The 17,626-nt window shown below is 38.7% G+C and overlaps 1 protein-coding gene and 1 long non-coding RNA gene across 3 annotated transcripts in view; one reads left to right on the forward strand and one right to left on the reverse strand.

Annotated features, from left to right (window-relative positions):
- LOC120481873 (uncharacterized) overlaps nucleotides 1-6,260 on the forward strand; it is a 77,046-nt gene extending 70,786 nt beyond the window's left edge. Inside the window, exon 3 of the long non-coding RNA XR_016149425.1 lies at nucleotides 6,086-6,260. This is a non-coding gene — a long non-coding RNA (uncharacterized LOC120481873). The remainder of the gene's footprint in view (nucleotides 1-6,085) is intronic.
- Nucleotides 1-17,626, reverse strand: part of msi2a (musashi RNA-binding protein 2a) — a 225,030-nt gene that overhangs the window by 2,225 nt on the left and 205,179 nt on the right. For both annotated transcript variants that reach the window (XM_039675722.2, XM_039675723.2), the window contains exons 13-14: nucleotides 6,277-6,431; nucleotides 259-330 (exon numbers count right to left, since the gene is read on the reverse strand). In XM_039675722.2, the coding sequence (XP_039531656.2) occupies nucleotides 289-330; nucleotides 6,277-6,431 (197 nt within the window). In that variant the 3' untranslated portion in view covers nucleotides 259-288. The remainder of the gene's footprint in view (nucleotides 1-258; nucleotides 331-6,276; nucleotides 6,432-17,626) is intronic.

The raw sequence follows: 17,626 nt of genomic DNA on the forward strand, positions 1-17,626 counted from the left end.
GAAACTCTCGTTTGGACCTTGAACCGTTTGGTCCCCAATGAAGTCCATTATATGGAGAAAAATCCTGGAATATTTTCATCAAAAACCTTAATTTGTTTTTGACTGAAGAAAGAAAGACGTGGACATCTTGGATGACACGGGGGTGAGTAAATTTTCAGCAAAAGTTCTTTTAAAAGTGAACTACTCCTTTAACTTGACTATGAATGGCTACATAAAGGAATCAGAATGAAATTTTCTGAAAGAGAAAGACGTGCATACCTTCAATGAGTTGGTGCTGCATCTTCGCTTTCAGTGGTATCCATTTGTAAAAGCTGTGGCGATCAAAGGACCCTGAAAGCAGATAATGTGTAAGACGTTGAGCAGAATCATTGATGTAGTGTTAATCTAACACAGAATACTTAACGCGTTTCTCTTATGAAGGGTCTGAGATTCATTCTTTGGTAACACTTTACTTGAAGGGGTGTGCATAAGACTAACATGACACCTTCATAATCATGACATATATGCATGTTTGTGACAACTGTCATTAGGTGTCTTTTGCTCAGTTTTGACATTTTTAGTGCAAATATGACATTGTTTGAGATGTTTTTGTTATGACACCTTGACATTACTAAGCAGGGATGGAAGAAATCAACTTTTTTGTCCACCGGCGGCCACTGTGGATTTCAAAATCTACCAACCACTCAATGTTTTTACCAGCCACTTTCTTGTTTTTAACCGACAATGTGTAACTGCATGTGAAGGCTAATGTGTAACTGCATGTGAAAGTTAACACTGGTAGGTTGGTTAATGTGTAACTGCATGTGAAAGTTAACACTGGTAGGTTGGTTAATGTGTAACTGCATGTGAAAGTTAACACTGGTAGGTAGGTCAATGTGTAACTGCATGTGAAAGTTAACACTGGTAGGTTGGTTAATGTGTAACTACATGTGAAAGTTAACACTGGTAGGTTGGTTAATGTGTAACTGCATGTGAAAGTTAGCACTGGTAGGTTGGTTAATGTGTAACTGCATGTGAAAGTTATTACTGGTAGGTAGGTTAATGTGTAACTGCATGTGAAAGTTATTACTGGTAGGTTGGTTAATGTGTAACTGCATGTGAAAGTTAACACTGGTAGGTTGGTTAATGTGTAACTGCATGTGAAAGTCAACACTGGTAGGTTGGTTAATGTGTAACTGCATGTGAAAGTTAACACTGGTAGGTTGGTTAATGTGTAACTGCATGTGAAAGTCAACACTGGTAGGTTGGTCAATGTGTAACTGCATGTGAAAGTCAACACTGGTAGGTTGGTTAATGTGTAATTGCATGTGAAAGTTAACACTGGTAGGTTGGTCAATGTGTAACTGCATGTGAAAGTTAACACTGGTAGGTTGGTTAATGTGTAACTGCATGTGAAAGTTAACACTGGTAGGTAGGTTAATGTGTAACTGCATGTGAAAGTTGATACTGGTTGGTTGGTTAATGTGTAACTGCATGTGAAAGTTAACACTGGTAGGTAGGTTAATGTGTAACTGCATGTGAAAGTTATTACTGGTAGGTAGGTTAATGTGTAACTGCATGTGAAAGTTATTACTGGTAGGTTGGTTAATGTGTAACTGCATGTGAAAGTTAACACTGGTAGGTTGGTTAATGTGTAACTGCATGTGAAAGTTAACACTGGTAGGTTGGTTAATGTGTAACTGCATGTGAAAGTCAACACTGGTAAGTTGGTTAATGTGTAACTGCATGTGAAAGTCAACACTGTTAGGTTGGTTAATGTGTAACTGCATGTGAAAGTTAACACTGGTAGGTTGGTTAATGTGCAACTGCATGTGAAAGTTAACACTGGTAGGTTGGTCAATGTGTAACTGCATGTGAAAGTTAACACTGGTAGGTTGGTTAATGTGTAACTGCATGTGAAAGTTAACACTGGTAGGTTGGTTAATGTGTAACTGCATGTGAAAGTCAACACTGGTAGGTTGGTTAATGTGTAACTGCATGTGAAAGTTAACACTGGTAGGTTGGTCAATGTGTAACTGCATGTGAAAGTTAACACTGGTAGGTTGGTTAATGTGTAACTGCATGTGAAAGTTAACACTGGTAGGTTGGTTAATGTGTAACTGCATGTGAAAGTCAACACTGTTAGGTTGGTTAATGTGTAACTGCATGTGAAAGTTAACACTGGTAGGTTGGTTAATGTGCAACTGCATGTGAAAGTTAACACTGGTAGGTTGGTCAATGTGTAACTGCATGTGAAAGTTAACACTGGTAGGTTGGTTAATGTGTAACTGCATGTGAAAGTTGATACTGGTTGGTTGGTTAATGTGTAACTGCATGTGAAAGTTAACACTGGTAGGTAGGTTAATGTGTAACTGCATGTGAAAGTTATTACTGGTAGGTTGGTTAATGTGTAACTGCATGTGAAAGTTATTACTGGTAGGTTGGTTAATGTGTAACTGCATGTGAAAGTTAACACTGGTAGGTAGGTTAATGTGTAACTGCATGTGAAAGTTGATACTGGTTGGTTGGTTAATGTGTAACTGCATGTGAAAGTTAACACTGGTAGGTAGGTTAATGTGTAACTGCATGTGAAAGTTATTACTGGTAGGTAGGTTAATGTGTAACTGCATGTGAAAGTTATTACTGGTAGGTTGGTTAATGTGTAACTGCATGTGAAAGTTATTACTGGTAGGTAGGTTAATGTGTAACTGCATGTGAAAGTTATTACTGGTAGGTAGGTTAATGTGTAACTGCATGTGAAAGTTAACACTGGTAGGTTGGTCAATGTGTAACTGCATGTGAAAGTTAACACTGGTAGGTTGGTTAATGTGTAACTGCATGTGAAAGTTAACACTGGTAGGTTGGTTAATGTGTAACTACATGTGAAAGTTAACACTGGTAGGTTGGTTAATGTGTAACTGCATGTGAAAGTTAGCACTGGTAGGTTGGTTAATGTGTAACTGGATGTGAAAGTTAACACTGGTTGGTTGGTTAATGTGTAACTGGATGTGAAAGTTAACACTGGTAGGTTGGTTAATGTGTAACTGCATGTGAAAGTTAACACTGGTAGGTTGGTTAATGTGTAACTGCATGTGAAAGTTAACACTGGTTGGTTGGTTAATGTGTAACTGGATGTGAAAGTTAATGCTGGTAGGTTGGTTAATGTGTAACTGCATGTGAAAGTTAGCACTGGTAGGTTGGTTAATGTGTAACTGGATGTGAAAGTTAACACTGGTTGGTTGGTTAATGTGTAACTGGATGTGAAAGTTAACACTGGTAGGTTGGTTAATGTGTAACTGCATGTGAAAGTTAACACTGGTAGGTTGGTTAATGTGTAACTGCATGTGAAAGTTAACACTGGTTGGTTGGTTAATGTGTAACTGGATGTGAAAGTTAATGCTGGTAAGTAGGTAGGTTAATGTGTTGCATATGAAAGTTGATTCTGGAAAACACATTTGCTGTGATTCCTCTTCTGTGGAGCTGATCGGTCCTGAATAAATAAATCCTGCCCATTGTCAGACTGCATTTGTGAACTTACCAACCCACACGGCTGATTTAGAGGGCAAAACGGCAACCTGTCAACAAGCCTTTCTGAGAAACACAGCCGCTTATCGGCCTGTCATCAGACTATTGTGTGCATGGCAGGAGCGGATCTGTCTAATCCATACGAATAAATCAAAGTCAGTCTCACACCCGCTGCTTTAGAGGGCAGGAAGGAAACGCTTTCTTAAGTTTATATTGGCTTTTCTACCAGGCTTCCTAATTTTAAGAATTGTGGGTAATAAAACTATTTTGTCTTGGACATGTGTTTAAACTATGAGAAAGAGAGAGAGAGAGGAGGTGAACTGGTGACACGAGTCAGAAAAATAAATGGAGACGAGCATTTTAGTTCTGCGTCATTTCCCGTGTTAATGTTCTGCACGGAGACATCAAGCAATACACACACACACACACACACACACACACACATCCATCAGTCCAGCTGAACAAACGCACACTACATTTAGAATTAATCACACAGCACAAAACGCTCTCACTCAGAAACACACTAATGCCGATGAATAAAGTTATGAATTCATGCAGTGGCATGTTTTATTTAGATGCCAGGAGGCAGAAATGAAGAATAAAAGACTCAAGTTTCTGCTCACTTCAGTTTCTAACCAGCAGTTAATATTCCTGTCACCAATGAATTGTCTTTATACACAATAAACAGCTGTTTATTTTCAATTCTTCAACATTAGCAACCAATTTAACGAGGGGTTTTTTTCATTCAAAGTGCCTTAATTCTTACAGAGTCAATCTCTAAACATAAATGTCTTGCTCAAGGGCCCAATAGTGAAAGTTAACGAATCAGGTTTGTGAGGTAGTTTTCATTCCACAGCTCTGTCTCCTTTATTTAACACACCTGATTCAGATCATTAACTAATAAGACAACAACGAGTTGCTGTTGTAGATCTGCACAATTAACCGTTAAAAGATAGCGATCGCGACACGATCTTATTCCTAAACGACAACAATTTGGTTATGTCTATAGTATTCGAATAAAAGTTTATGTGATCAAAATAGAGTAAGTAACCTTTTGAAAGTCAATTAACACTTTAAATAAAGATTGTATCAATTACATCGTTACTGTATTTGTCATTAAGTCAAAACATTCGTTCGAAAACAGACTACACTTGTTTCATTACTGGGTGATTCAATATGAGTGAGTCATAAAATTTAAAAAATTCAATTTAAAGGTGCAGTCCGCAGCTTTTTTGGTTAAAAATGATTCAAAATAAATTTTTGTACAAGCTCGAAGTCGTTCATCCCCGGATGTGGCGATGCCGCGCGCGCTGTCTCAGTTATGCGGCGTGTCCGTTTTTATTTCGTTTTTTCAGCAAAAAAATACAATAAAAATAGGAAACGATGTTTATATGTAATTCTGTCAACAAATAATTCATAAATTAATCTGTAAATCATTACATTTTGATGTTTGATATCTGAATTTATGTCAAAACCTAGACTTTCAATGTAATTTAAACAAATAATAACAATAATTATTATCGATTTTCAAATATTGCCATTATTTTTGCCTATATATAATTTCATGTCATTTTATTTTTTATTTTTTTAAACAATCGAGTCCTGGTGTCAACTAGAGGTCATAGCATAACATGAATAAAATATCTTTTTTTTTTTTTTCATTTGTTTCTTATGCTCTTAACAATGTGATTATATCATCCTGAGGCCCAGAACGTTTTTTTCAAAAGTTTTTTTTTTCTCTTCTTCTTCATGTAAAGTATTTAAACCATGGATGGCACATGTTGGTACATTTGAGAAAAATGAAAACCAAAGTAAATGTTTATTTCTCAAACCAAAATGCGACAAAAGTATTGTCTGATTTCTGAAGACTTTGATTAAACCATCGTATATGGACTATTATGGTGATTTTTAAAAAAAAAAAAAATATATATATATATATATATATATATATATTATCAAGGTTGGAACAGCAAGATGTGTAAACAATGACAGAATATTTAACTAATCCACCACAATTACACCTCTTTCATATACAGCAGAAAACAGGCCTTAAAGCAGATCACCCTCAAGCAACAAAACTGTAGAAATCTGCTGCAAACACTCGCATAAATCAAAACGTGCTTCAGTTAGTTAAGAAATTGATTTGTGAGAAGAGGGTGAATCATTTAATTTCAATTTGGCACCTCATTATAAATGCTTTCTTCTTCAAATTGAGATCCGCGCTGACACCGAGCCGCAACCTGACGTCCGTGACATGTGCAGACAGAATCCGTGCGCTCCCCGACAAAAGCCAATTAAAGCATGTTTTTGTGCAACGCATGGGCTTTTGTTTGGAGACGGTGTCAAGAGTATCTGCTAGTTACAGGGACATCTGATTTTTGACAACTTGCTCATTTCCAACCATGGCAGCTTTTCGCTTTCTCTAAACTGTTTGTGATGCTTTTATTCCCCAAACAAAACATCAGCGAGACGAGAAGTGTCAGTCTAACGGAGACTCGTGACTCATTGGGGTATTTTTGAACATGTGGAATGGAACTAATTCCTCTGATATTCATTTTTTCTCTTTCTTTCTTTTTTCCAGTGCTGCGTTTATAAATTGCTGCGCCGACAATCAAGCACTTGGCATAAAAAAGTGAGTCATGATGGAAGGAACAGCCAATCAGACACTTATTTCTCAGTTGGAGGTTGAATAGAATTAAAAACCATGATGGACAAAAGTGAGAAGTTTCTCTGTACTTTTGGATGTCTTGAGTGAAAGAGCGCCGTACTCACTGCGATACTGTGATTGAACCCGGAGCCCGGCTGGGGGCTGGCAGCACTGATGTAATTTCCCACAGCTGAGTCCTGACTGCTGGGGCCGTACAGGTCTGCCACGGGTCCAGGACTGTTTGCACCGGGGAAACCTCCAGGTCGGGGAGGGTTAGCACCTGTACGACACACACACACACACCTGATCCATGAAACATCAAATGTTTCGAAGTCTAGAGCCTCCATTTTTGCACTCATGTTTAAGTCTCATGGCCCTCTATCAGAATCCAGAGTTTTGAGAACATTGGAGAACCTTAATTTTTCGCCCGAAATAAAAAACCGAAAGGGGTACCACTGTGTTTTTTTTTTTTTTTTCGGGTCGAATTTTTGAGTTTCGCTATCTCAGCTCTGGAAGGGTCTAGAGCCTCCATTTTTGCACTCATGTTTAAGTCTCATGGCCCTCTATCAGAATCCAGAGTTTTGAGAAGATTGGAGAACCTTAATTTTTCGCCGAAAAAAAAAAAACAAAAGATTTTTTTTTCGGGTCGAATTTTTGAGTATCGATATCTCAGCTCTGGAACGGTCTAGAGCCTCCATTTTTGCACTCAGGTTTAAGTCTCATGGCCCTCTATCAGAATCCAGAGTTTTGAGAAGATTGGAGAAACTTAATTTTTCGCCCCGAAAAAAAAACGAAAGGGGTACCACTGTCGTTTTTTTTGGGTCAAAATTTTGAGTTTCTCTGATCTTCTTGAAACTCTGGATTCTGATAGATGGCCACGAGACTTAGTCCTGAGTGCAAAAATGGAGGCTCTAGACCCTTCCAGAGCTGAGATATTTATAATGGCATTAATGTTAAGTGGGATCTCAATATCTCAGCTCTAGAAGGGTCTAGAGCCTCCATTTTTGCACTCAGGTCTATGTCTCATGGCCCTCTATCAGAATCCAGAGTTTTGAGAAGATCGGAGAAACTTAATTTTTCGCCCCGCAAAAAAAACGAAAGGGGTACCACTGTCGTTTTTTTTGGGTCAAAATTTTGAGTTTCTCTGATCTTCTTGAAACTCTGGATTCTGATAGATGGCCTTAGAGACTTAGACCTGAGTGCCAAAATGGGGGTTCTAGACCCATCCTGAGCTGAGATATTTATAATGGCATAAATGCTACGTGGGATCTTAATATCTCAGCTCTGGAAGGGTCTAGAGCCTTAATTTTTGCACACAGGTCTAAGTCTCATGGCCATCTATCAGAATAGAGTTTTGAGAAGATAGGAGAAACTTAATTTTTCGCTTGAAAAAACCCCCGAAAGGGGTAACACTGTCTTTTTTTTTTTCGGGTCAAATTTTTGAGTTTCGATACCTCAGCTCTGGAAGGGTCTAGAGCCTCCATTTTTGCACTCAGGTTTAAGTCTCATTGCCCTTTATCAGAGCCCAGAGTTTTGAGAAGATTGGAGAACCTTAATTTTTTGCCCGAAAGGGGTACCACTGTCGTTTTTTTTTTTCGGGTCGAATTTTTGAGTATCGATATCTCAGCTCTGGAAGGGTCTAGAGCAGGGGTGGGCAAACTTTTTGGCTCAAGGGCCACACTGGGTTTTAAAATTTGGCTGAGGGCCAGCCATTTACGTGGATCACGTAATTTACGTGGTATATTAATTTATATGCTATAGATATCCCCATTTAGCATTGTTATATTTTGGGGTTATTTTTTTTATTTAATTTTATATTCATTTTAATTTTATATATATTTATATTCTTTTTTAAATATTGTTTATCCTTAGTATTATTTAATGAGCCTAACAGTAAATTAGAAACAAAACACCAGCAAGTGTACACTTAGTAGAGTAAAAATTAGAGCAGGTTACATCAATTCAACTTTATTAAAACTCCATATGGTAATCAAATTGCACTTAATACACAAACGTTATATATTTGTGAAAAAATAAAATAAAAATAAACAAATTTACTAATTTATTTTAAGTATGATAAATAAAATGTAAAAATCAAAAGCAGATAAGAACATTTATTGAACAAACGGCAGAGACGGGAGCGGAGCGAGGCGGGCGATAAAGGTAACCGTAAGCAGTCCAAGAGACAAATACAGAGGAGCAAAGAAACTAAATATCAAATGAAAAACTAAAAAATCTAATGAAAACTAATCAGGTGTACAAGTGGTTACTAACATTTTTTTTTCTCTGTGATTTTCCAAAAAAGGAAAAAATATTAACGTGCAACAAGGAGCCTTGTTGTGCTTAAGTCGCTGTCTGGAGGAGTGCTGAAATGTCAATGATTCAATCGTACCAATGTTCTGTTTCTGGGATATTAGTTAAAAATTGCATATGACAAATTACAAAAAAACGGTCTGACTCTGCAGCGTGAACTTTGCAATGCAACCGTTATTTATTCACTGTATGGTTTCCATGGTGACGTGTTATTGTTTGTCACGTGACACACCGCAGCACAGCCACAACAGCTCTGAATGAATGATGATCTGCTTTATTCAAGTATTGCAGGAAAAAGGCAAAATGAATGTGTGACAGGGATGTTGGTTCGGTGAATGGGTGATGGAAGGAGACACAGGGTTGTCGAATACTGGGGCTCGTGCACTTTATTGAGTTACTTTCTCTTCCCACTGCGCTTGCTCGCGCTCACACAATTAATTCAGAATATTTCAAAAACAAATCACATATAAAACAATACTCTTCCCGCTGGATACAGCTTCTCAGGTCACAAATGCAGCAACACTCTTTCCACTGAAACAGCTTTCAGCCCAGTGTTTTCTCTCTCTCGACAGCGCATGCACAAGCTCCCAGTCTCTCTCTCCCCACTCTGTCAGCATGGCCCGCTTGCCGCTCGGCTCCCCCTCGCTCTCCCGCTAAGGACCGCGCTGAACCACGCCCCCCATGCAAATGCAATCTTTAAGACAACTCATGGCCCTCTATCAGAGCCCAGAGTTTTGAGAAGATAGGAGAAACTTAATTTTTCACCAAAAAAAAAAAAAAACGAAAGGGGTACCACTGTCGTTTTTTTTGGGGGTTGAATTTTTGAGTTTCTCTAATCTTCTCGAAACTCTGGATTCTGATAGAGGGCCATGAGACTTAGACCTGAGTGCAAAAATGGAGGCTCTAGACCCTTCCAGAGCTGAGATATCGAAAATCAAAAATTCGACCCGAAAAAAAAACGACAGTGTTACTTACCCCTTTTGATTTTTTTTCGGGCGAAAAATTAAGTTTCTCCAATCTTCTCAAAACTCTGGATTCTGATAGAGGGTCATGAGACTTAGACCTGAGTGCAAAAATGGAGGCTCTAGACCCTATCAGAATCCAGAATTTTGAGAAGATTGGAGAAACTTAATTTTTCGCCCGAAAAAAAAATCAAAAGGGGTAAGTAACACTGTCGTTTTTTTTTTCGGGTCGAATTTTTGATTTTCGATATCTCAGCTCTGGAAGGGTCTAGATCATCCATTTTTGCACTCAGGTCTATGTCTCATGGCCCTCTATCAGAATCCAGAGTTTTGAGAAGATTGGAGAAACTTAATTTTTTGCCCGAAAAAAAAAATCAAAAGGGGTACCACTGTCTTTTTTTTTCGGGTCGAATTTTTGATTTTCGATATCTCAGCTCTGGAAGGGTCTAGAGCCTCCATTTTTGCACTCAGGTCTATGTCTCATGGCCCTCTATCAGAATCCAGAGTTTTGAGAAGATAGAAGAAACTTAATTTTTCGCCCGAAAAAAAAAAATCAAAAGGGGTACCACTGTCGTTTTTTTTTTCCGGGTCGAATTTTTGATTTTCGATATCTCAGCTATGGAAGGGTCTAGAGCCTCCATTTTTGCACTCAGGTCTAAGTCTCATGGCCCTCTATCAGAATCCAGAGTTTTGAGAAGATAGGAGAAACTTAATTTTTTGCCCGAAAAAAAAACCGAAAGGGGTACCACTGTCGTTTTTTTTTGGGGGTCGAATTTTTGAGTTTCTCTAAACTTCTCGAAACTCTGGATTCTGATAGAGGGCCATGAGACTTAGACCCGAGTGCAAAAATGGAGGCTCTAGACCCTTCCAGAGCTGAGATATGGAGATCCCACTTAGCATTTATGCCATTATAAATATCCAACACTTTCCCTACAAAAAAAGGGGGGGCCAACGTGTTACATAAATCCCATGAAACTGCCTGAAGATCGGTTATATTGGTACACAACACACACATTTAGAGGCTTTAATAACTGGGAATGTTAAAGGATGTATAGGCCAAACCAGGTGTTATCAGAATCCCGATATTGACATGGATCCATCACAACATGTCTTCATATTAAGGACTGAAGTGAGTGTTGGCAGTCGGGTGCTGGAGGAGTGGAGCAACGGATGTGAAGAGGACACAATCAGCGCCAACACGCACTCATCCACATAAACACTGCTGGGCTTATTACACACAGCTCTGATCTGGCACTGCACTACTGTGTGCTAGACCAGTCAGCAGGTGCACACACACACACACAAAACGCAGTCAGTGTGTGAATCTCATCAAAACCAGATCCTGGTCACACTTCACCCCAAAATATAAAGCAGGAAATATAAAGACTTAGTCCTGAGTGCCAAAATGGAGGCTCTAGACCCTTCCAGACCTGAGATATTGAGATATTTATAATGGCATAAATGCTACGTGGGATCTCAATATCTCAGCTCTGGAAGGGTCTAGATCATCCATTTTTGCACTCAGGTCAAAGTCTCAGAGCCCTCTATCATAATCCAGAGTTTTGAGAAGATTGGAGAAACTTATTTTTTCGCCCAAAAATGAAAAAAAAACGTAAGGGGTAACACTGTCGTTTTTTTTTCGGGTCGAAATTTTGAAGTTTGATATCTCGGCTCTGGAAGGGTCTAGATCATCCATTTTTGCACTCAGGTCAAAGTCTCAGAGCCCTCTATCATAATCCAGAGTTTTGAGAAGATTGGAGAAACTTAATTTTTCGCCCAAAAATGAAAAAAAAAACGTAAGGGGTAACACTGTCGTTTTTTTTTCGGGTCGAAATTTTGAAGTTTGATATCTCGGCTCTGGAAGGGTCTAGATCATCCATTTTTGCACTCAGGTCAAAGTCTCAGAGCCCTCTATCATAATCCAGAGTTTTGAGAAGATTGGAGAAACTTAATTTTTCGCCCAAAAATGAAAAAAAACGTAAGGGGTAACACTGTCGTTTTTTTTTCGGGTCGAAATTTTGAAGTTTGATATCTCGGCTCTGGAAGGGTCTAGATCATCCATTTTTGCACTCAGGTCAAAGTCTCAGAGCCCTCTATCATAATCCAGAGTTTTGAGAAGATTGGAGAAACTTAATTTTTCGCCCAAAAATGAAAAAAAAAACGTAAGGGGTAACACTGTCGTTTTTTTTTTCGGGTCGAAATTTTGAAGTTTGATATCTCGGCTCTGGAAGGGTCTAGATCATCCATTTTTGCACTCAGGTCAAAGTCTCAGAGCCCTCTATCATAATCCAGAGTTTTGAGAAGATTGGAGAAACTTAATTTTTCGCCCAAAAATGAAAAAAAACGTAAGGGGTAACACTGTCGTTTTTTTTTCGGGTCGAAATTTTGAAGTTTGATATCTCGGCTCTGGAAGGGTCTAGATCATCCATTTTTGCACTCAGGTCAAAGTCTCAGAGCCCTCTATCATAATCCAGAGTTTTGAGAAGATTGGAGAAACTTAATTTTTCGCCCAAAAATGAAAAAAAACGTAAGGGGTAACACTGTCGTTTTTTTTTTCGGGTCGAAATTTTGAAGTTTGATATCTCGGCTCTGGAAGGGTCTAGATCATCCATTTTTGCACTCAGGTCAAAGTCTCAGAGCCCTCTATCATAATCCAGAGTTTCGAGAAGATTGGAGAAACTTAATTTTTCGCCCAAAAATGAAAAAAAATACGTAAGGGGTAACACTGTCGTTTTTTTTTCGGGTCGAAATTTTGAAGTTTGATATCTCGGCTCTGGAAGGGTCTAGATCATCCATTTTTGCACTCAGGTCAAAGTCTCAGAGCCCTCTATCATAATCCAGAGTTTCGAGAAGATTGGAGAAACTTAATTTTTCGCCCAAAAATGAAAAAAAACGTAAGGGGTAACACTGTCGTTTTTTTTTCGGGTCGAAATTTTGAAGTTTGATATCTCGGCTCTGGAAGGGTCTAGATCATCCATTTTTGCACTCAGGTCAAAGTCTCAGAGCCCTCTATCATAATCCAGAGTTTTGAGAAGATTGGAGAAACTTAATTTTTCGCCCAAAAATGAAAAAAAACGTAAGGGGTAACACTGTCGTTTTTTTTTCGGGTCGAAATTTTGAAGTTTGATATCTCGGCTCTGGAAGGGTCTAGATCATCCATTTTTGCACTCAGGTCAAAGTCTCAGAGCCCTCTATCATAATCCAGAGTTTTGAGAAGATTGGAGAAACTTAATTTTTCGCCCAAAAATGAAAAAAAACGTAAGGGGTAACACTGTCGTTTTTTTTTCGGGTCGAAATTTTGAAGTTTGATATCTCGGCTCTGGAAGGGTCTAGATCATCCATTTTTGCACTCAGGTCAAAGTCTCAGAGCCCTCTATCATAATCCAGAGTTTTGAGAAGATTGGAGAAACTTAATTTTTCGCCCAAAAATGAAAAAAAACGTAAGGGGTAACACTGTCGTTTTTTTTCCGGGTCGAAATTTTGAAGTTTGATATCTCGGCTCTGGAAGGGTCTAGATCATCCATTTTTGCACTCAGGTCAAAGTCTCAGAGCCCTCTATCATAATCCAGAGTTTTGAGAAGATTGGAGAAACTTAATTTTTCGCCCAAAAATGAAAAAAAACGTAAGGGGTAACACTGTCGTTTTTTTTCCGGGTCGAAATTTTGAAGTTTGATATCTCGGCTCTGGAAGGGTCTAGATCATCCATTTTTGCACTCAGGTCAAAGTCTCAGAGCCCTCTATCATAATCCAGAGTTTTGAGAAGATTGGAGAAACTTAATTTTTCGCCCAAAAATGAAAAAAAACGTAAGGGGTAACACTGTCGTTTTTTTTCCGGGTCGAAATTTTGAAGTTTGATATCTCGGCTCTGGAAGGGTCTAGATCATCCATTTTTGCACTCAGGTCAAAGTCTCAGAGCCCTCTATCATAATCCAGAGTTTTGAGAAGATTGGAGAAACTTAATTTTTCGCCCAAAAATGAAAAAAAACGTAAGGGGTAACACTGTCGTTTTTTTTCCGGGTCGAAATTTTGAAGTTTGATATCTCGGCTCTGGAAGGGTCTAGATCATCCATTTTTGCACTCAGGTCAAAGTCTCAGAGCCCTCTATCATAATCCAGAGTTTTGAGAAGATTGGAGAAACTTAATTTTTCGCCCCAAAATGAAAAAAAACGTAAGGGGTAACACTGTCGTTTTTTTTCCGGGTCGAAATTTTGAAGTTTGATATCTCGGCTCTGGAAGGGTCTAGATCATCCATTTTTGCACTCAGGTCAAAGTCTCAGAGCCCTCTATCATAATCCAGAGTTTTGAGAAGATTGGAGAAACTTAATTTTTCGCCCAGAAATGAAAAAAACGTAAGGGGTAACACTGTCGTTTTTTTTCCGGGTCGAAATTTTGAAGTTTGATATCTCGGCTCTGGAAGGGTCTAGATCATCCATTTTTGCACTCAGGTCAAAGTCTCAGAGCCCTCTATCATAATCCAGAGTTTTGAGAAGATTGGAGAAACTTAATTTTTCTCCCAAAAATGAAAAAAACGTAAGGGGTAACACTGTCGTTTTTTTTCCGGGTCGAAATTTTGAAGTTTGATATCTCGGCTCTGGAAGGGTCTAGATCATCCATTTTTGCACTCAGGTCAAAGTCTCAGAGCCCTCTATCATAATCCAGAGTTTCGAGAAGATTGGAGAAACTTAATTTTTCGCCCAAAAATGAAAAAAACGTAAGGGGTAACACTGTCGTTTTTTTTTCGGGTCGAAATTTTGAAGTTTGATATCTCGGCTCTGGAAGGGTCTAGATCATCCATTTTTGCACTCAGGTCAAAGTCTCAGAGCCCTCTATCATAATCCAGAGTTTCGAGAAGATTTGAGAAACTTAATTTTTCGCCCAAAAATGAAAAAAAACGTAAGGGGTAACACTGTCGTTTTTTTTTTCGGGTCGAAATTTTGAAGTTTGATATCTCGGCTCTGGAAGGGTCTAGATCATCCATTTTTGCACTCAGGTCAAAGTCTCAGAGCCCTCTATCATAATCCAGAGTTTTGAGAAGATTGGAGAAACTTAATTTTTCGCCCAAAAATGAAAAAAAACGTAAGGGGTAACACTGTCGTTTTTTTTCCGGGTCGAAATTTTGAAGTTTGATATCTCGGCTCTGGAAGGGTCTAGATCATCCATTTTTGCACTCAGGTCAAAGTCTCAGAGCCCTCTATCATAATCCAGAGTTTTGAGAAGATTGGAGAAACTTAATTTTTCGCCCAAAAATGAAAAAAACGTAAGGGGTAACACTGTCGTTTTTTTTCCGGGTCGAAATTTTGAAGTTTGATATCTCGGCTCTGGAAGGGTCTAGATCATCCATTTTTGCACTCAGGTCAAAGTCTCAGAGCCCTCTATCATAATCCAGAGTTTTGAGAAGATTGGAGAAACTTAATTTTTCGCCCAAAAATGAAAAAAACGTAAGGGGTAACACTGTCGTTTTTTTTCCGGGTCGAAATTTTGAAGTTTGATATCTCGGCTCTGGAAGGGTCTAGATCATCCATTTTTGCACTCAGGTCAAAGTCTCAGAGCCCTCTATCATAATCCAGAGTTTTGAGAAGATTGGAGAAACTTAATTTTTCGCCCAAAAATGAAAAAAACGTAAGGGGTAACACTGTCGTTTTTTTTTCGGGTCGAAATTTTGAAGTTTGATATCTCGGCTCTGGAAGGGTCTAGATCATCCATTTTTGCACTCAGGTCAAAGTCTCAGAGCCCTCTATCATAATCCAGAGTTTCGAGAAGATTGGAGAAACTTAATTTTTCGCCCAAAAATGAAAAAAAACGTAAGGGGTAACACTGTCGTTTTTTTTTCGGGTCAAAATTTTGAAGTTTGATATCTCGGCTCTGGAAGGGTCTAGATCATCCATTTTTGCACTCAGGTCAAAGTCTCAGAGCCCTCTATCATAATCCAGAGTTTCGAGAAGATTGGAGAAACTTAATTTTTCGCCCAAAAATGAAAAAAAACGTAAGGGGTAACACTGTCGTTTTTTTTTCGGGTCGAAATTTTGAAGTTTGATATCTCGGCTCTGGAAGGGTCTAGATCATCCATTTTTGCACTCAGGTCAAAGTCTCAGAGCCCTCTATCATAATCCAGAGTTTTGAGAAGATTGGAGAAACTTAATTTTTCGCCCAAAAATGAAAAAAAACGTAAGGGGTAACACTGTCGTTTTTTTTTCGGGTCGAAATTTTGAAGTTTGATATCTCGGCTCTGGAAGGGTCTAGATCATCCATTTTTGCACTCAGGTCAAAGTCTCAGAGCCCTCTATCATAATCCAGAGTTTTGAGAAGATTGGAGAAACTTAATTTTTCGCCCAAAAATGAAAAAAAACGTAAGGGGTAACACTGTCGTTTTTTTTCCGGGTCGAAATTTTGAAGTTTGATATCTCGGCTCTGGAAGGGTCTAGATCATCCATTTTTGCACTAAGGTCAAAGTCTCAGAGCCCTCTATCATAATCCAGAGTTTTGAGAAGATTGGAGAAACTTAATTTTTCGCCCAAAAATGAAAAAAAACGTAAGGGGTAACACTGTCGTTTTTTTTCCGGGTCGAAATTTTGAAGTTTGATATCTCGGCTCTGGAAGGGTCTAGATCATCCATTTTTGCACTCAGGTCAAAGTCTCAGAGCCCTCTATCATAATCCAGAGTTTTGAGAAGATTGGAGAAACTTAATTTTTCGCCCAAAAATGAAAAAAAACGTAAGGGGTAACACTGTCGTTTTTTTTCCGGGTCGAAATTTTGAAGTTTGATATCTCGGCTCTGGAAGGGTCTAGATCATCCATTTTTGCACTCAGGTCAAAGTCTCAGAGCCCTCTATCATAATCCAGAGTTTTGAGAAGATTGGAGAAACTTAATTTTTCGCCCAAAAATGAAAAAAAACGTAAGGGGTAACACTGTCGTTTTTTTTCCGGGTCGAAATTTTGAAGTTTGATATCTCGGCTCTGGAAGGGTCTAGATCATCCATTTTTGCACTCAGGTCAAAGTCTCAGAGCCCTCTATCATAATCCAGAGTTTTGAGAAGATTGGAGAAACTTAATTTTTCGCCCAAAAATGAAAAAAAACGTAAGGGGTAACACTGTCGTTTTTTTTCCGGGTCGAAATTTTGAAGTTTGATATCTCGGCTCTGGAAGGGTCTAGATCATCCATTTTTGCACTCAGGTCAAAGTCTCAGAGCCCTCTATCATAATCCAGAGTTTTGAGAAGATTGGAGAAACTTAATTTTTCGCCCAAAAATGAAAAAAAACGTAAGGGGTAACACTGTCGTTTTTTTTTCGGGTCGAAATTTTGAAGTTTGATATCTCGGCTCTGGAAGGGTCTAGATCATCCATTTTTGCACTCAGGTCAAAGTCTCAGAGCCCTCTATCATAATCCAGAGTTTTGAGAAGATTGGAGAAACTTAATTTTTCGCCCAAAAATGAAAAAAAACGTAAGGGGTAACACTGTCGTTTTTTTTTCGGGTCGAAATTTTGAAGTTTGATATCTCGGCTCTGGAAGGGTCTAGATCATCCATTTTTGCACTCAGGTCAAAGTCTCAGAGCCCTCTATCATAATCCAGAGTTTTGAGAAGATTGGAGAAACTTAATTTTTCGCCCAAAAATGAAAAAAAACGTAAGGGGTAACACTGTCGTTTTTTTTTCGGGTCGAAATTTTGAAGTTTGATATCTCGGCTCTGGAAGGGTCTAGATCATCCATTTTTGCACTCAGGTCAAAGTCTCAGAGCCCTCTATCATAATCCAGAGTTTTGAGAAGATTGGAGAAACTTAATTTTTCGCCCAAAAATGAAAAAAAAACGTAAGGGGTAACACTGTCGTTTTTTTTTCGGGTCGAAATTTTGACGTTTGATATCTCGGCTCTGGAAGGGTCTAGATCATCCATTTTTGCACTCAGGTCAAAGTCTCAGAGCCCTCTATCATAATCCAGAGTTTCGAGAAGATTGGAGAAACTTAATTTTTCGCCCAAAAATGAAAAAAAACGTAAGGGGTAACACTGTCGTTTTTTTTCCGGGTCAAAATTTTGAAGTTTGATATCTCGGCTCTGGAAGGGTCTAGATCATCCATTTTTGCACTCAGGTCAAAGTCTCAGAGCCCTCTATCATAATCCAGAGTTTTGAGAAGATTGGAGAAACTTAATTTTTCGCCCAAAAATGAAAAAAAACGTAAGGGGTAACACTGTCGTTTTTTTTTCGGG

Source organism: Pimephales promelas, chromosome 23 (assembly GCF_988280905.1).
Source record: "Pimephales promelas chromosome 23, fPimPro1.hap1.1, whole genome shotgun sequence".
Lineage (NCBI taxonomy): Eukaryota > Metazoa > Chordata > Actinopteri > Cypriniformes > Leuciscidae > Pimephales > Pimephales promelas.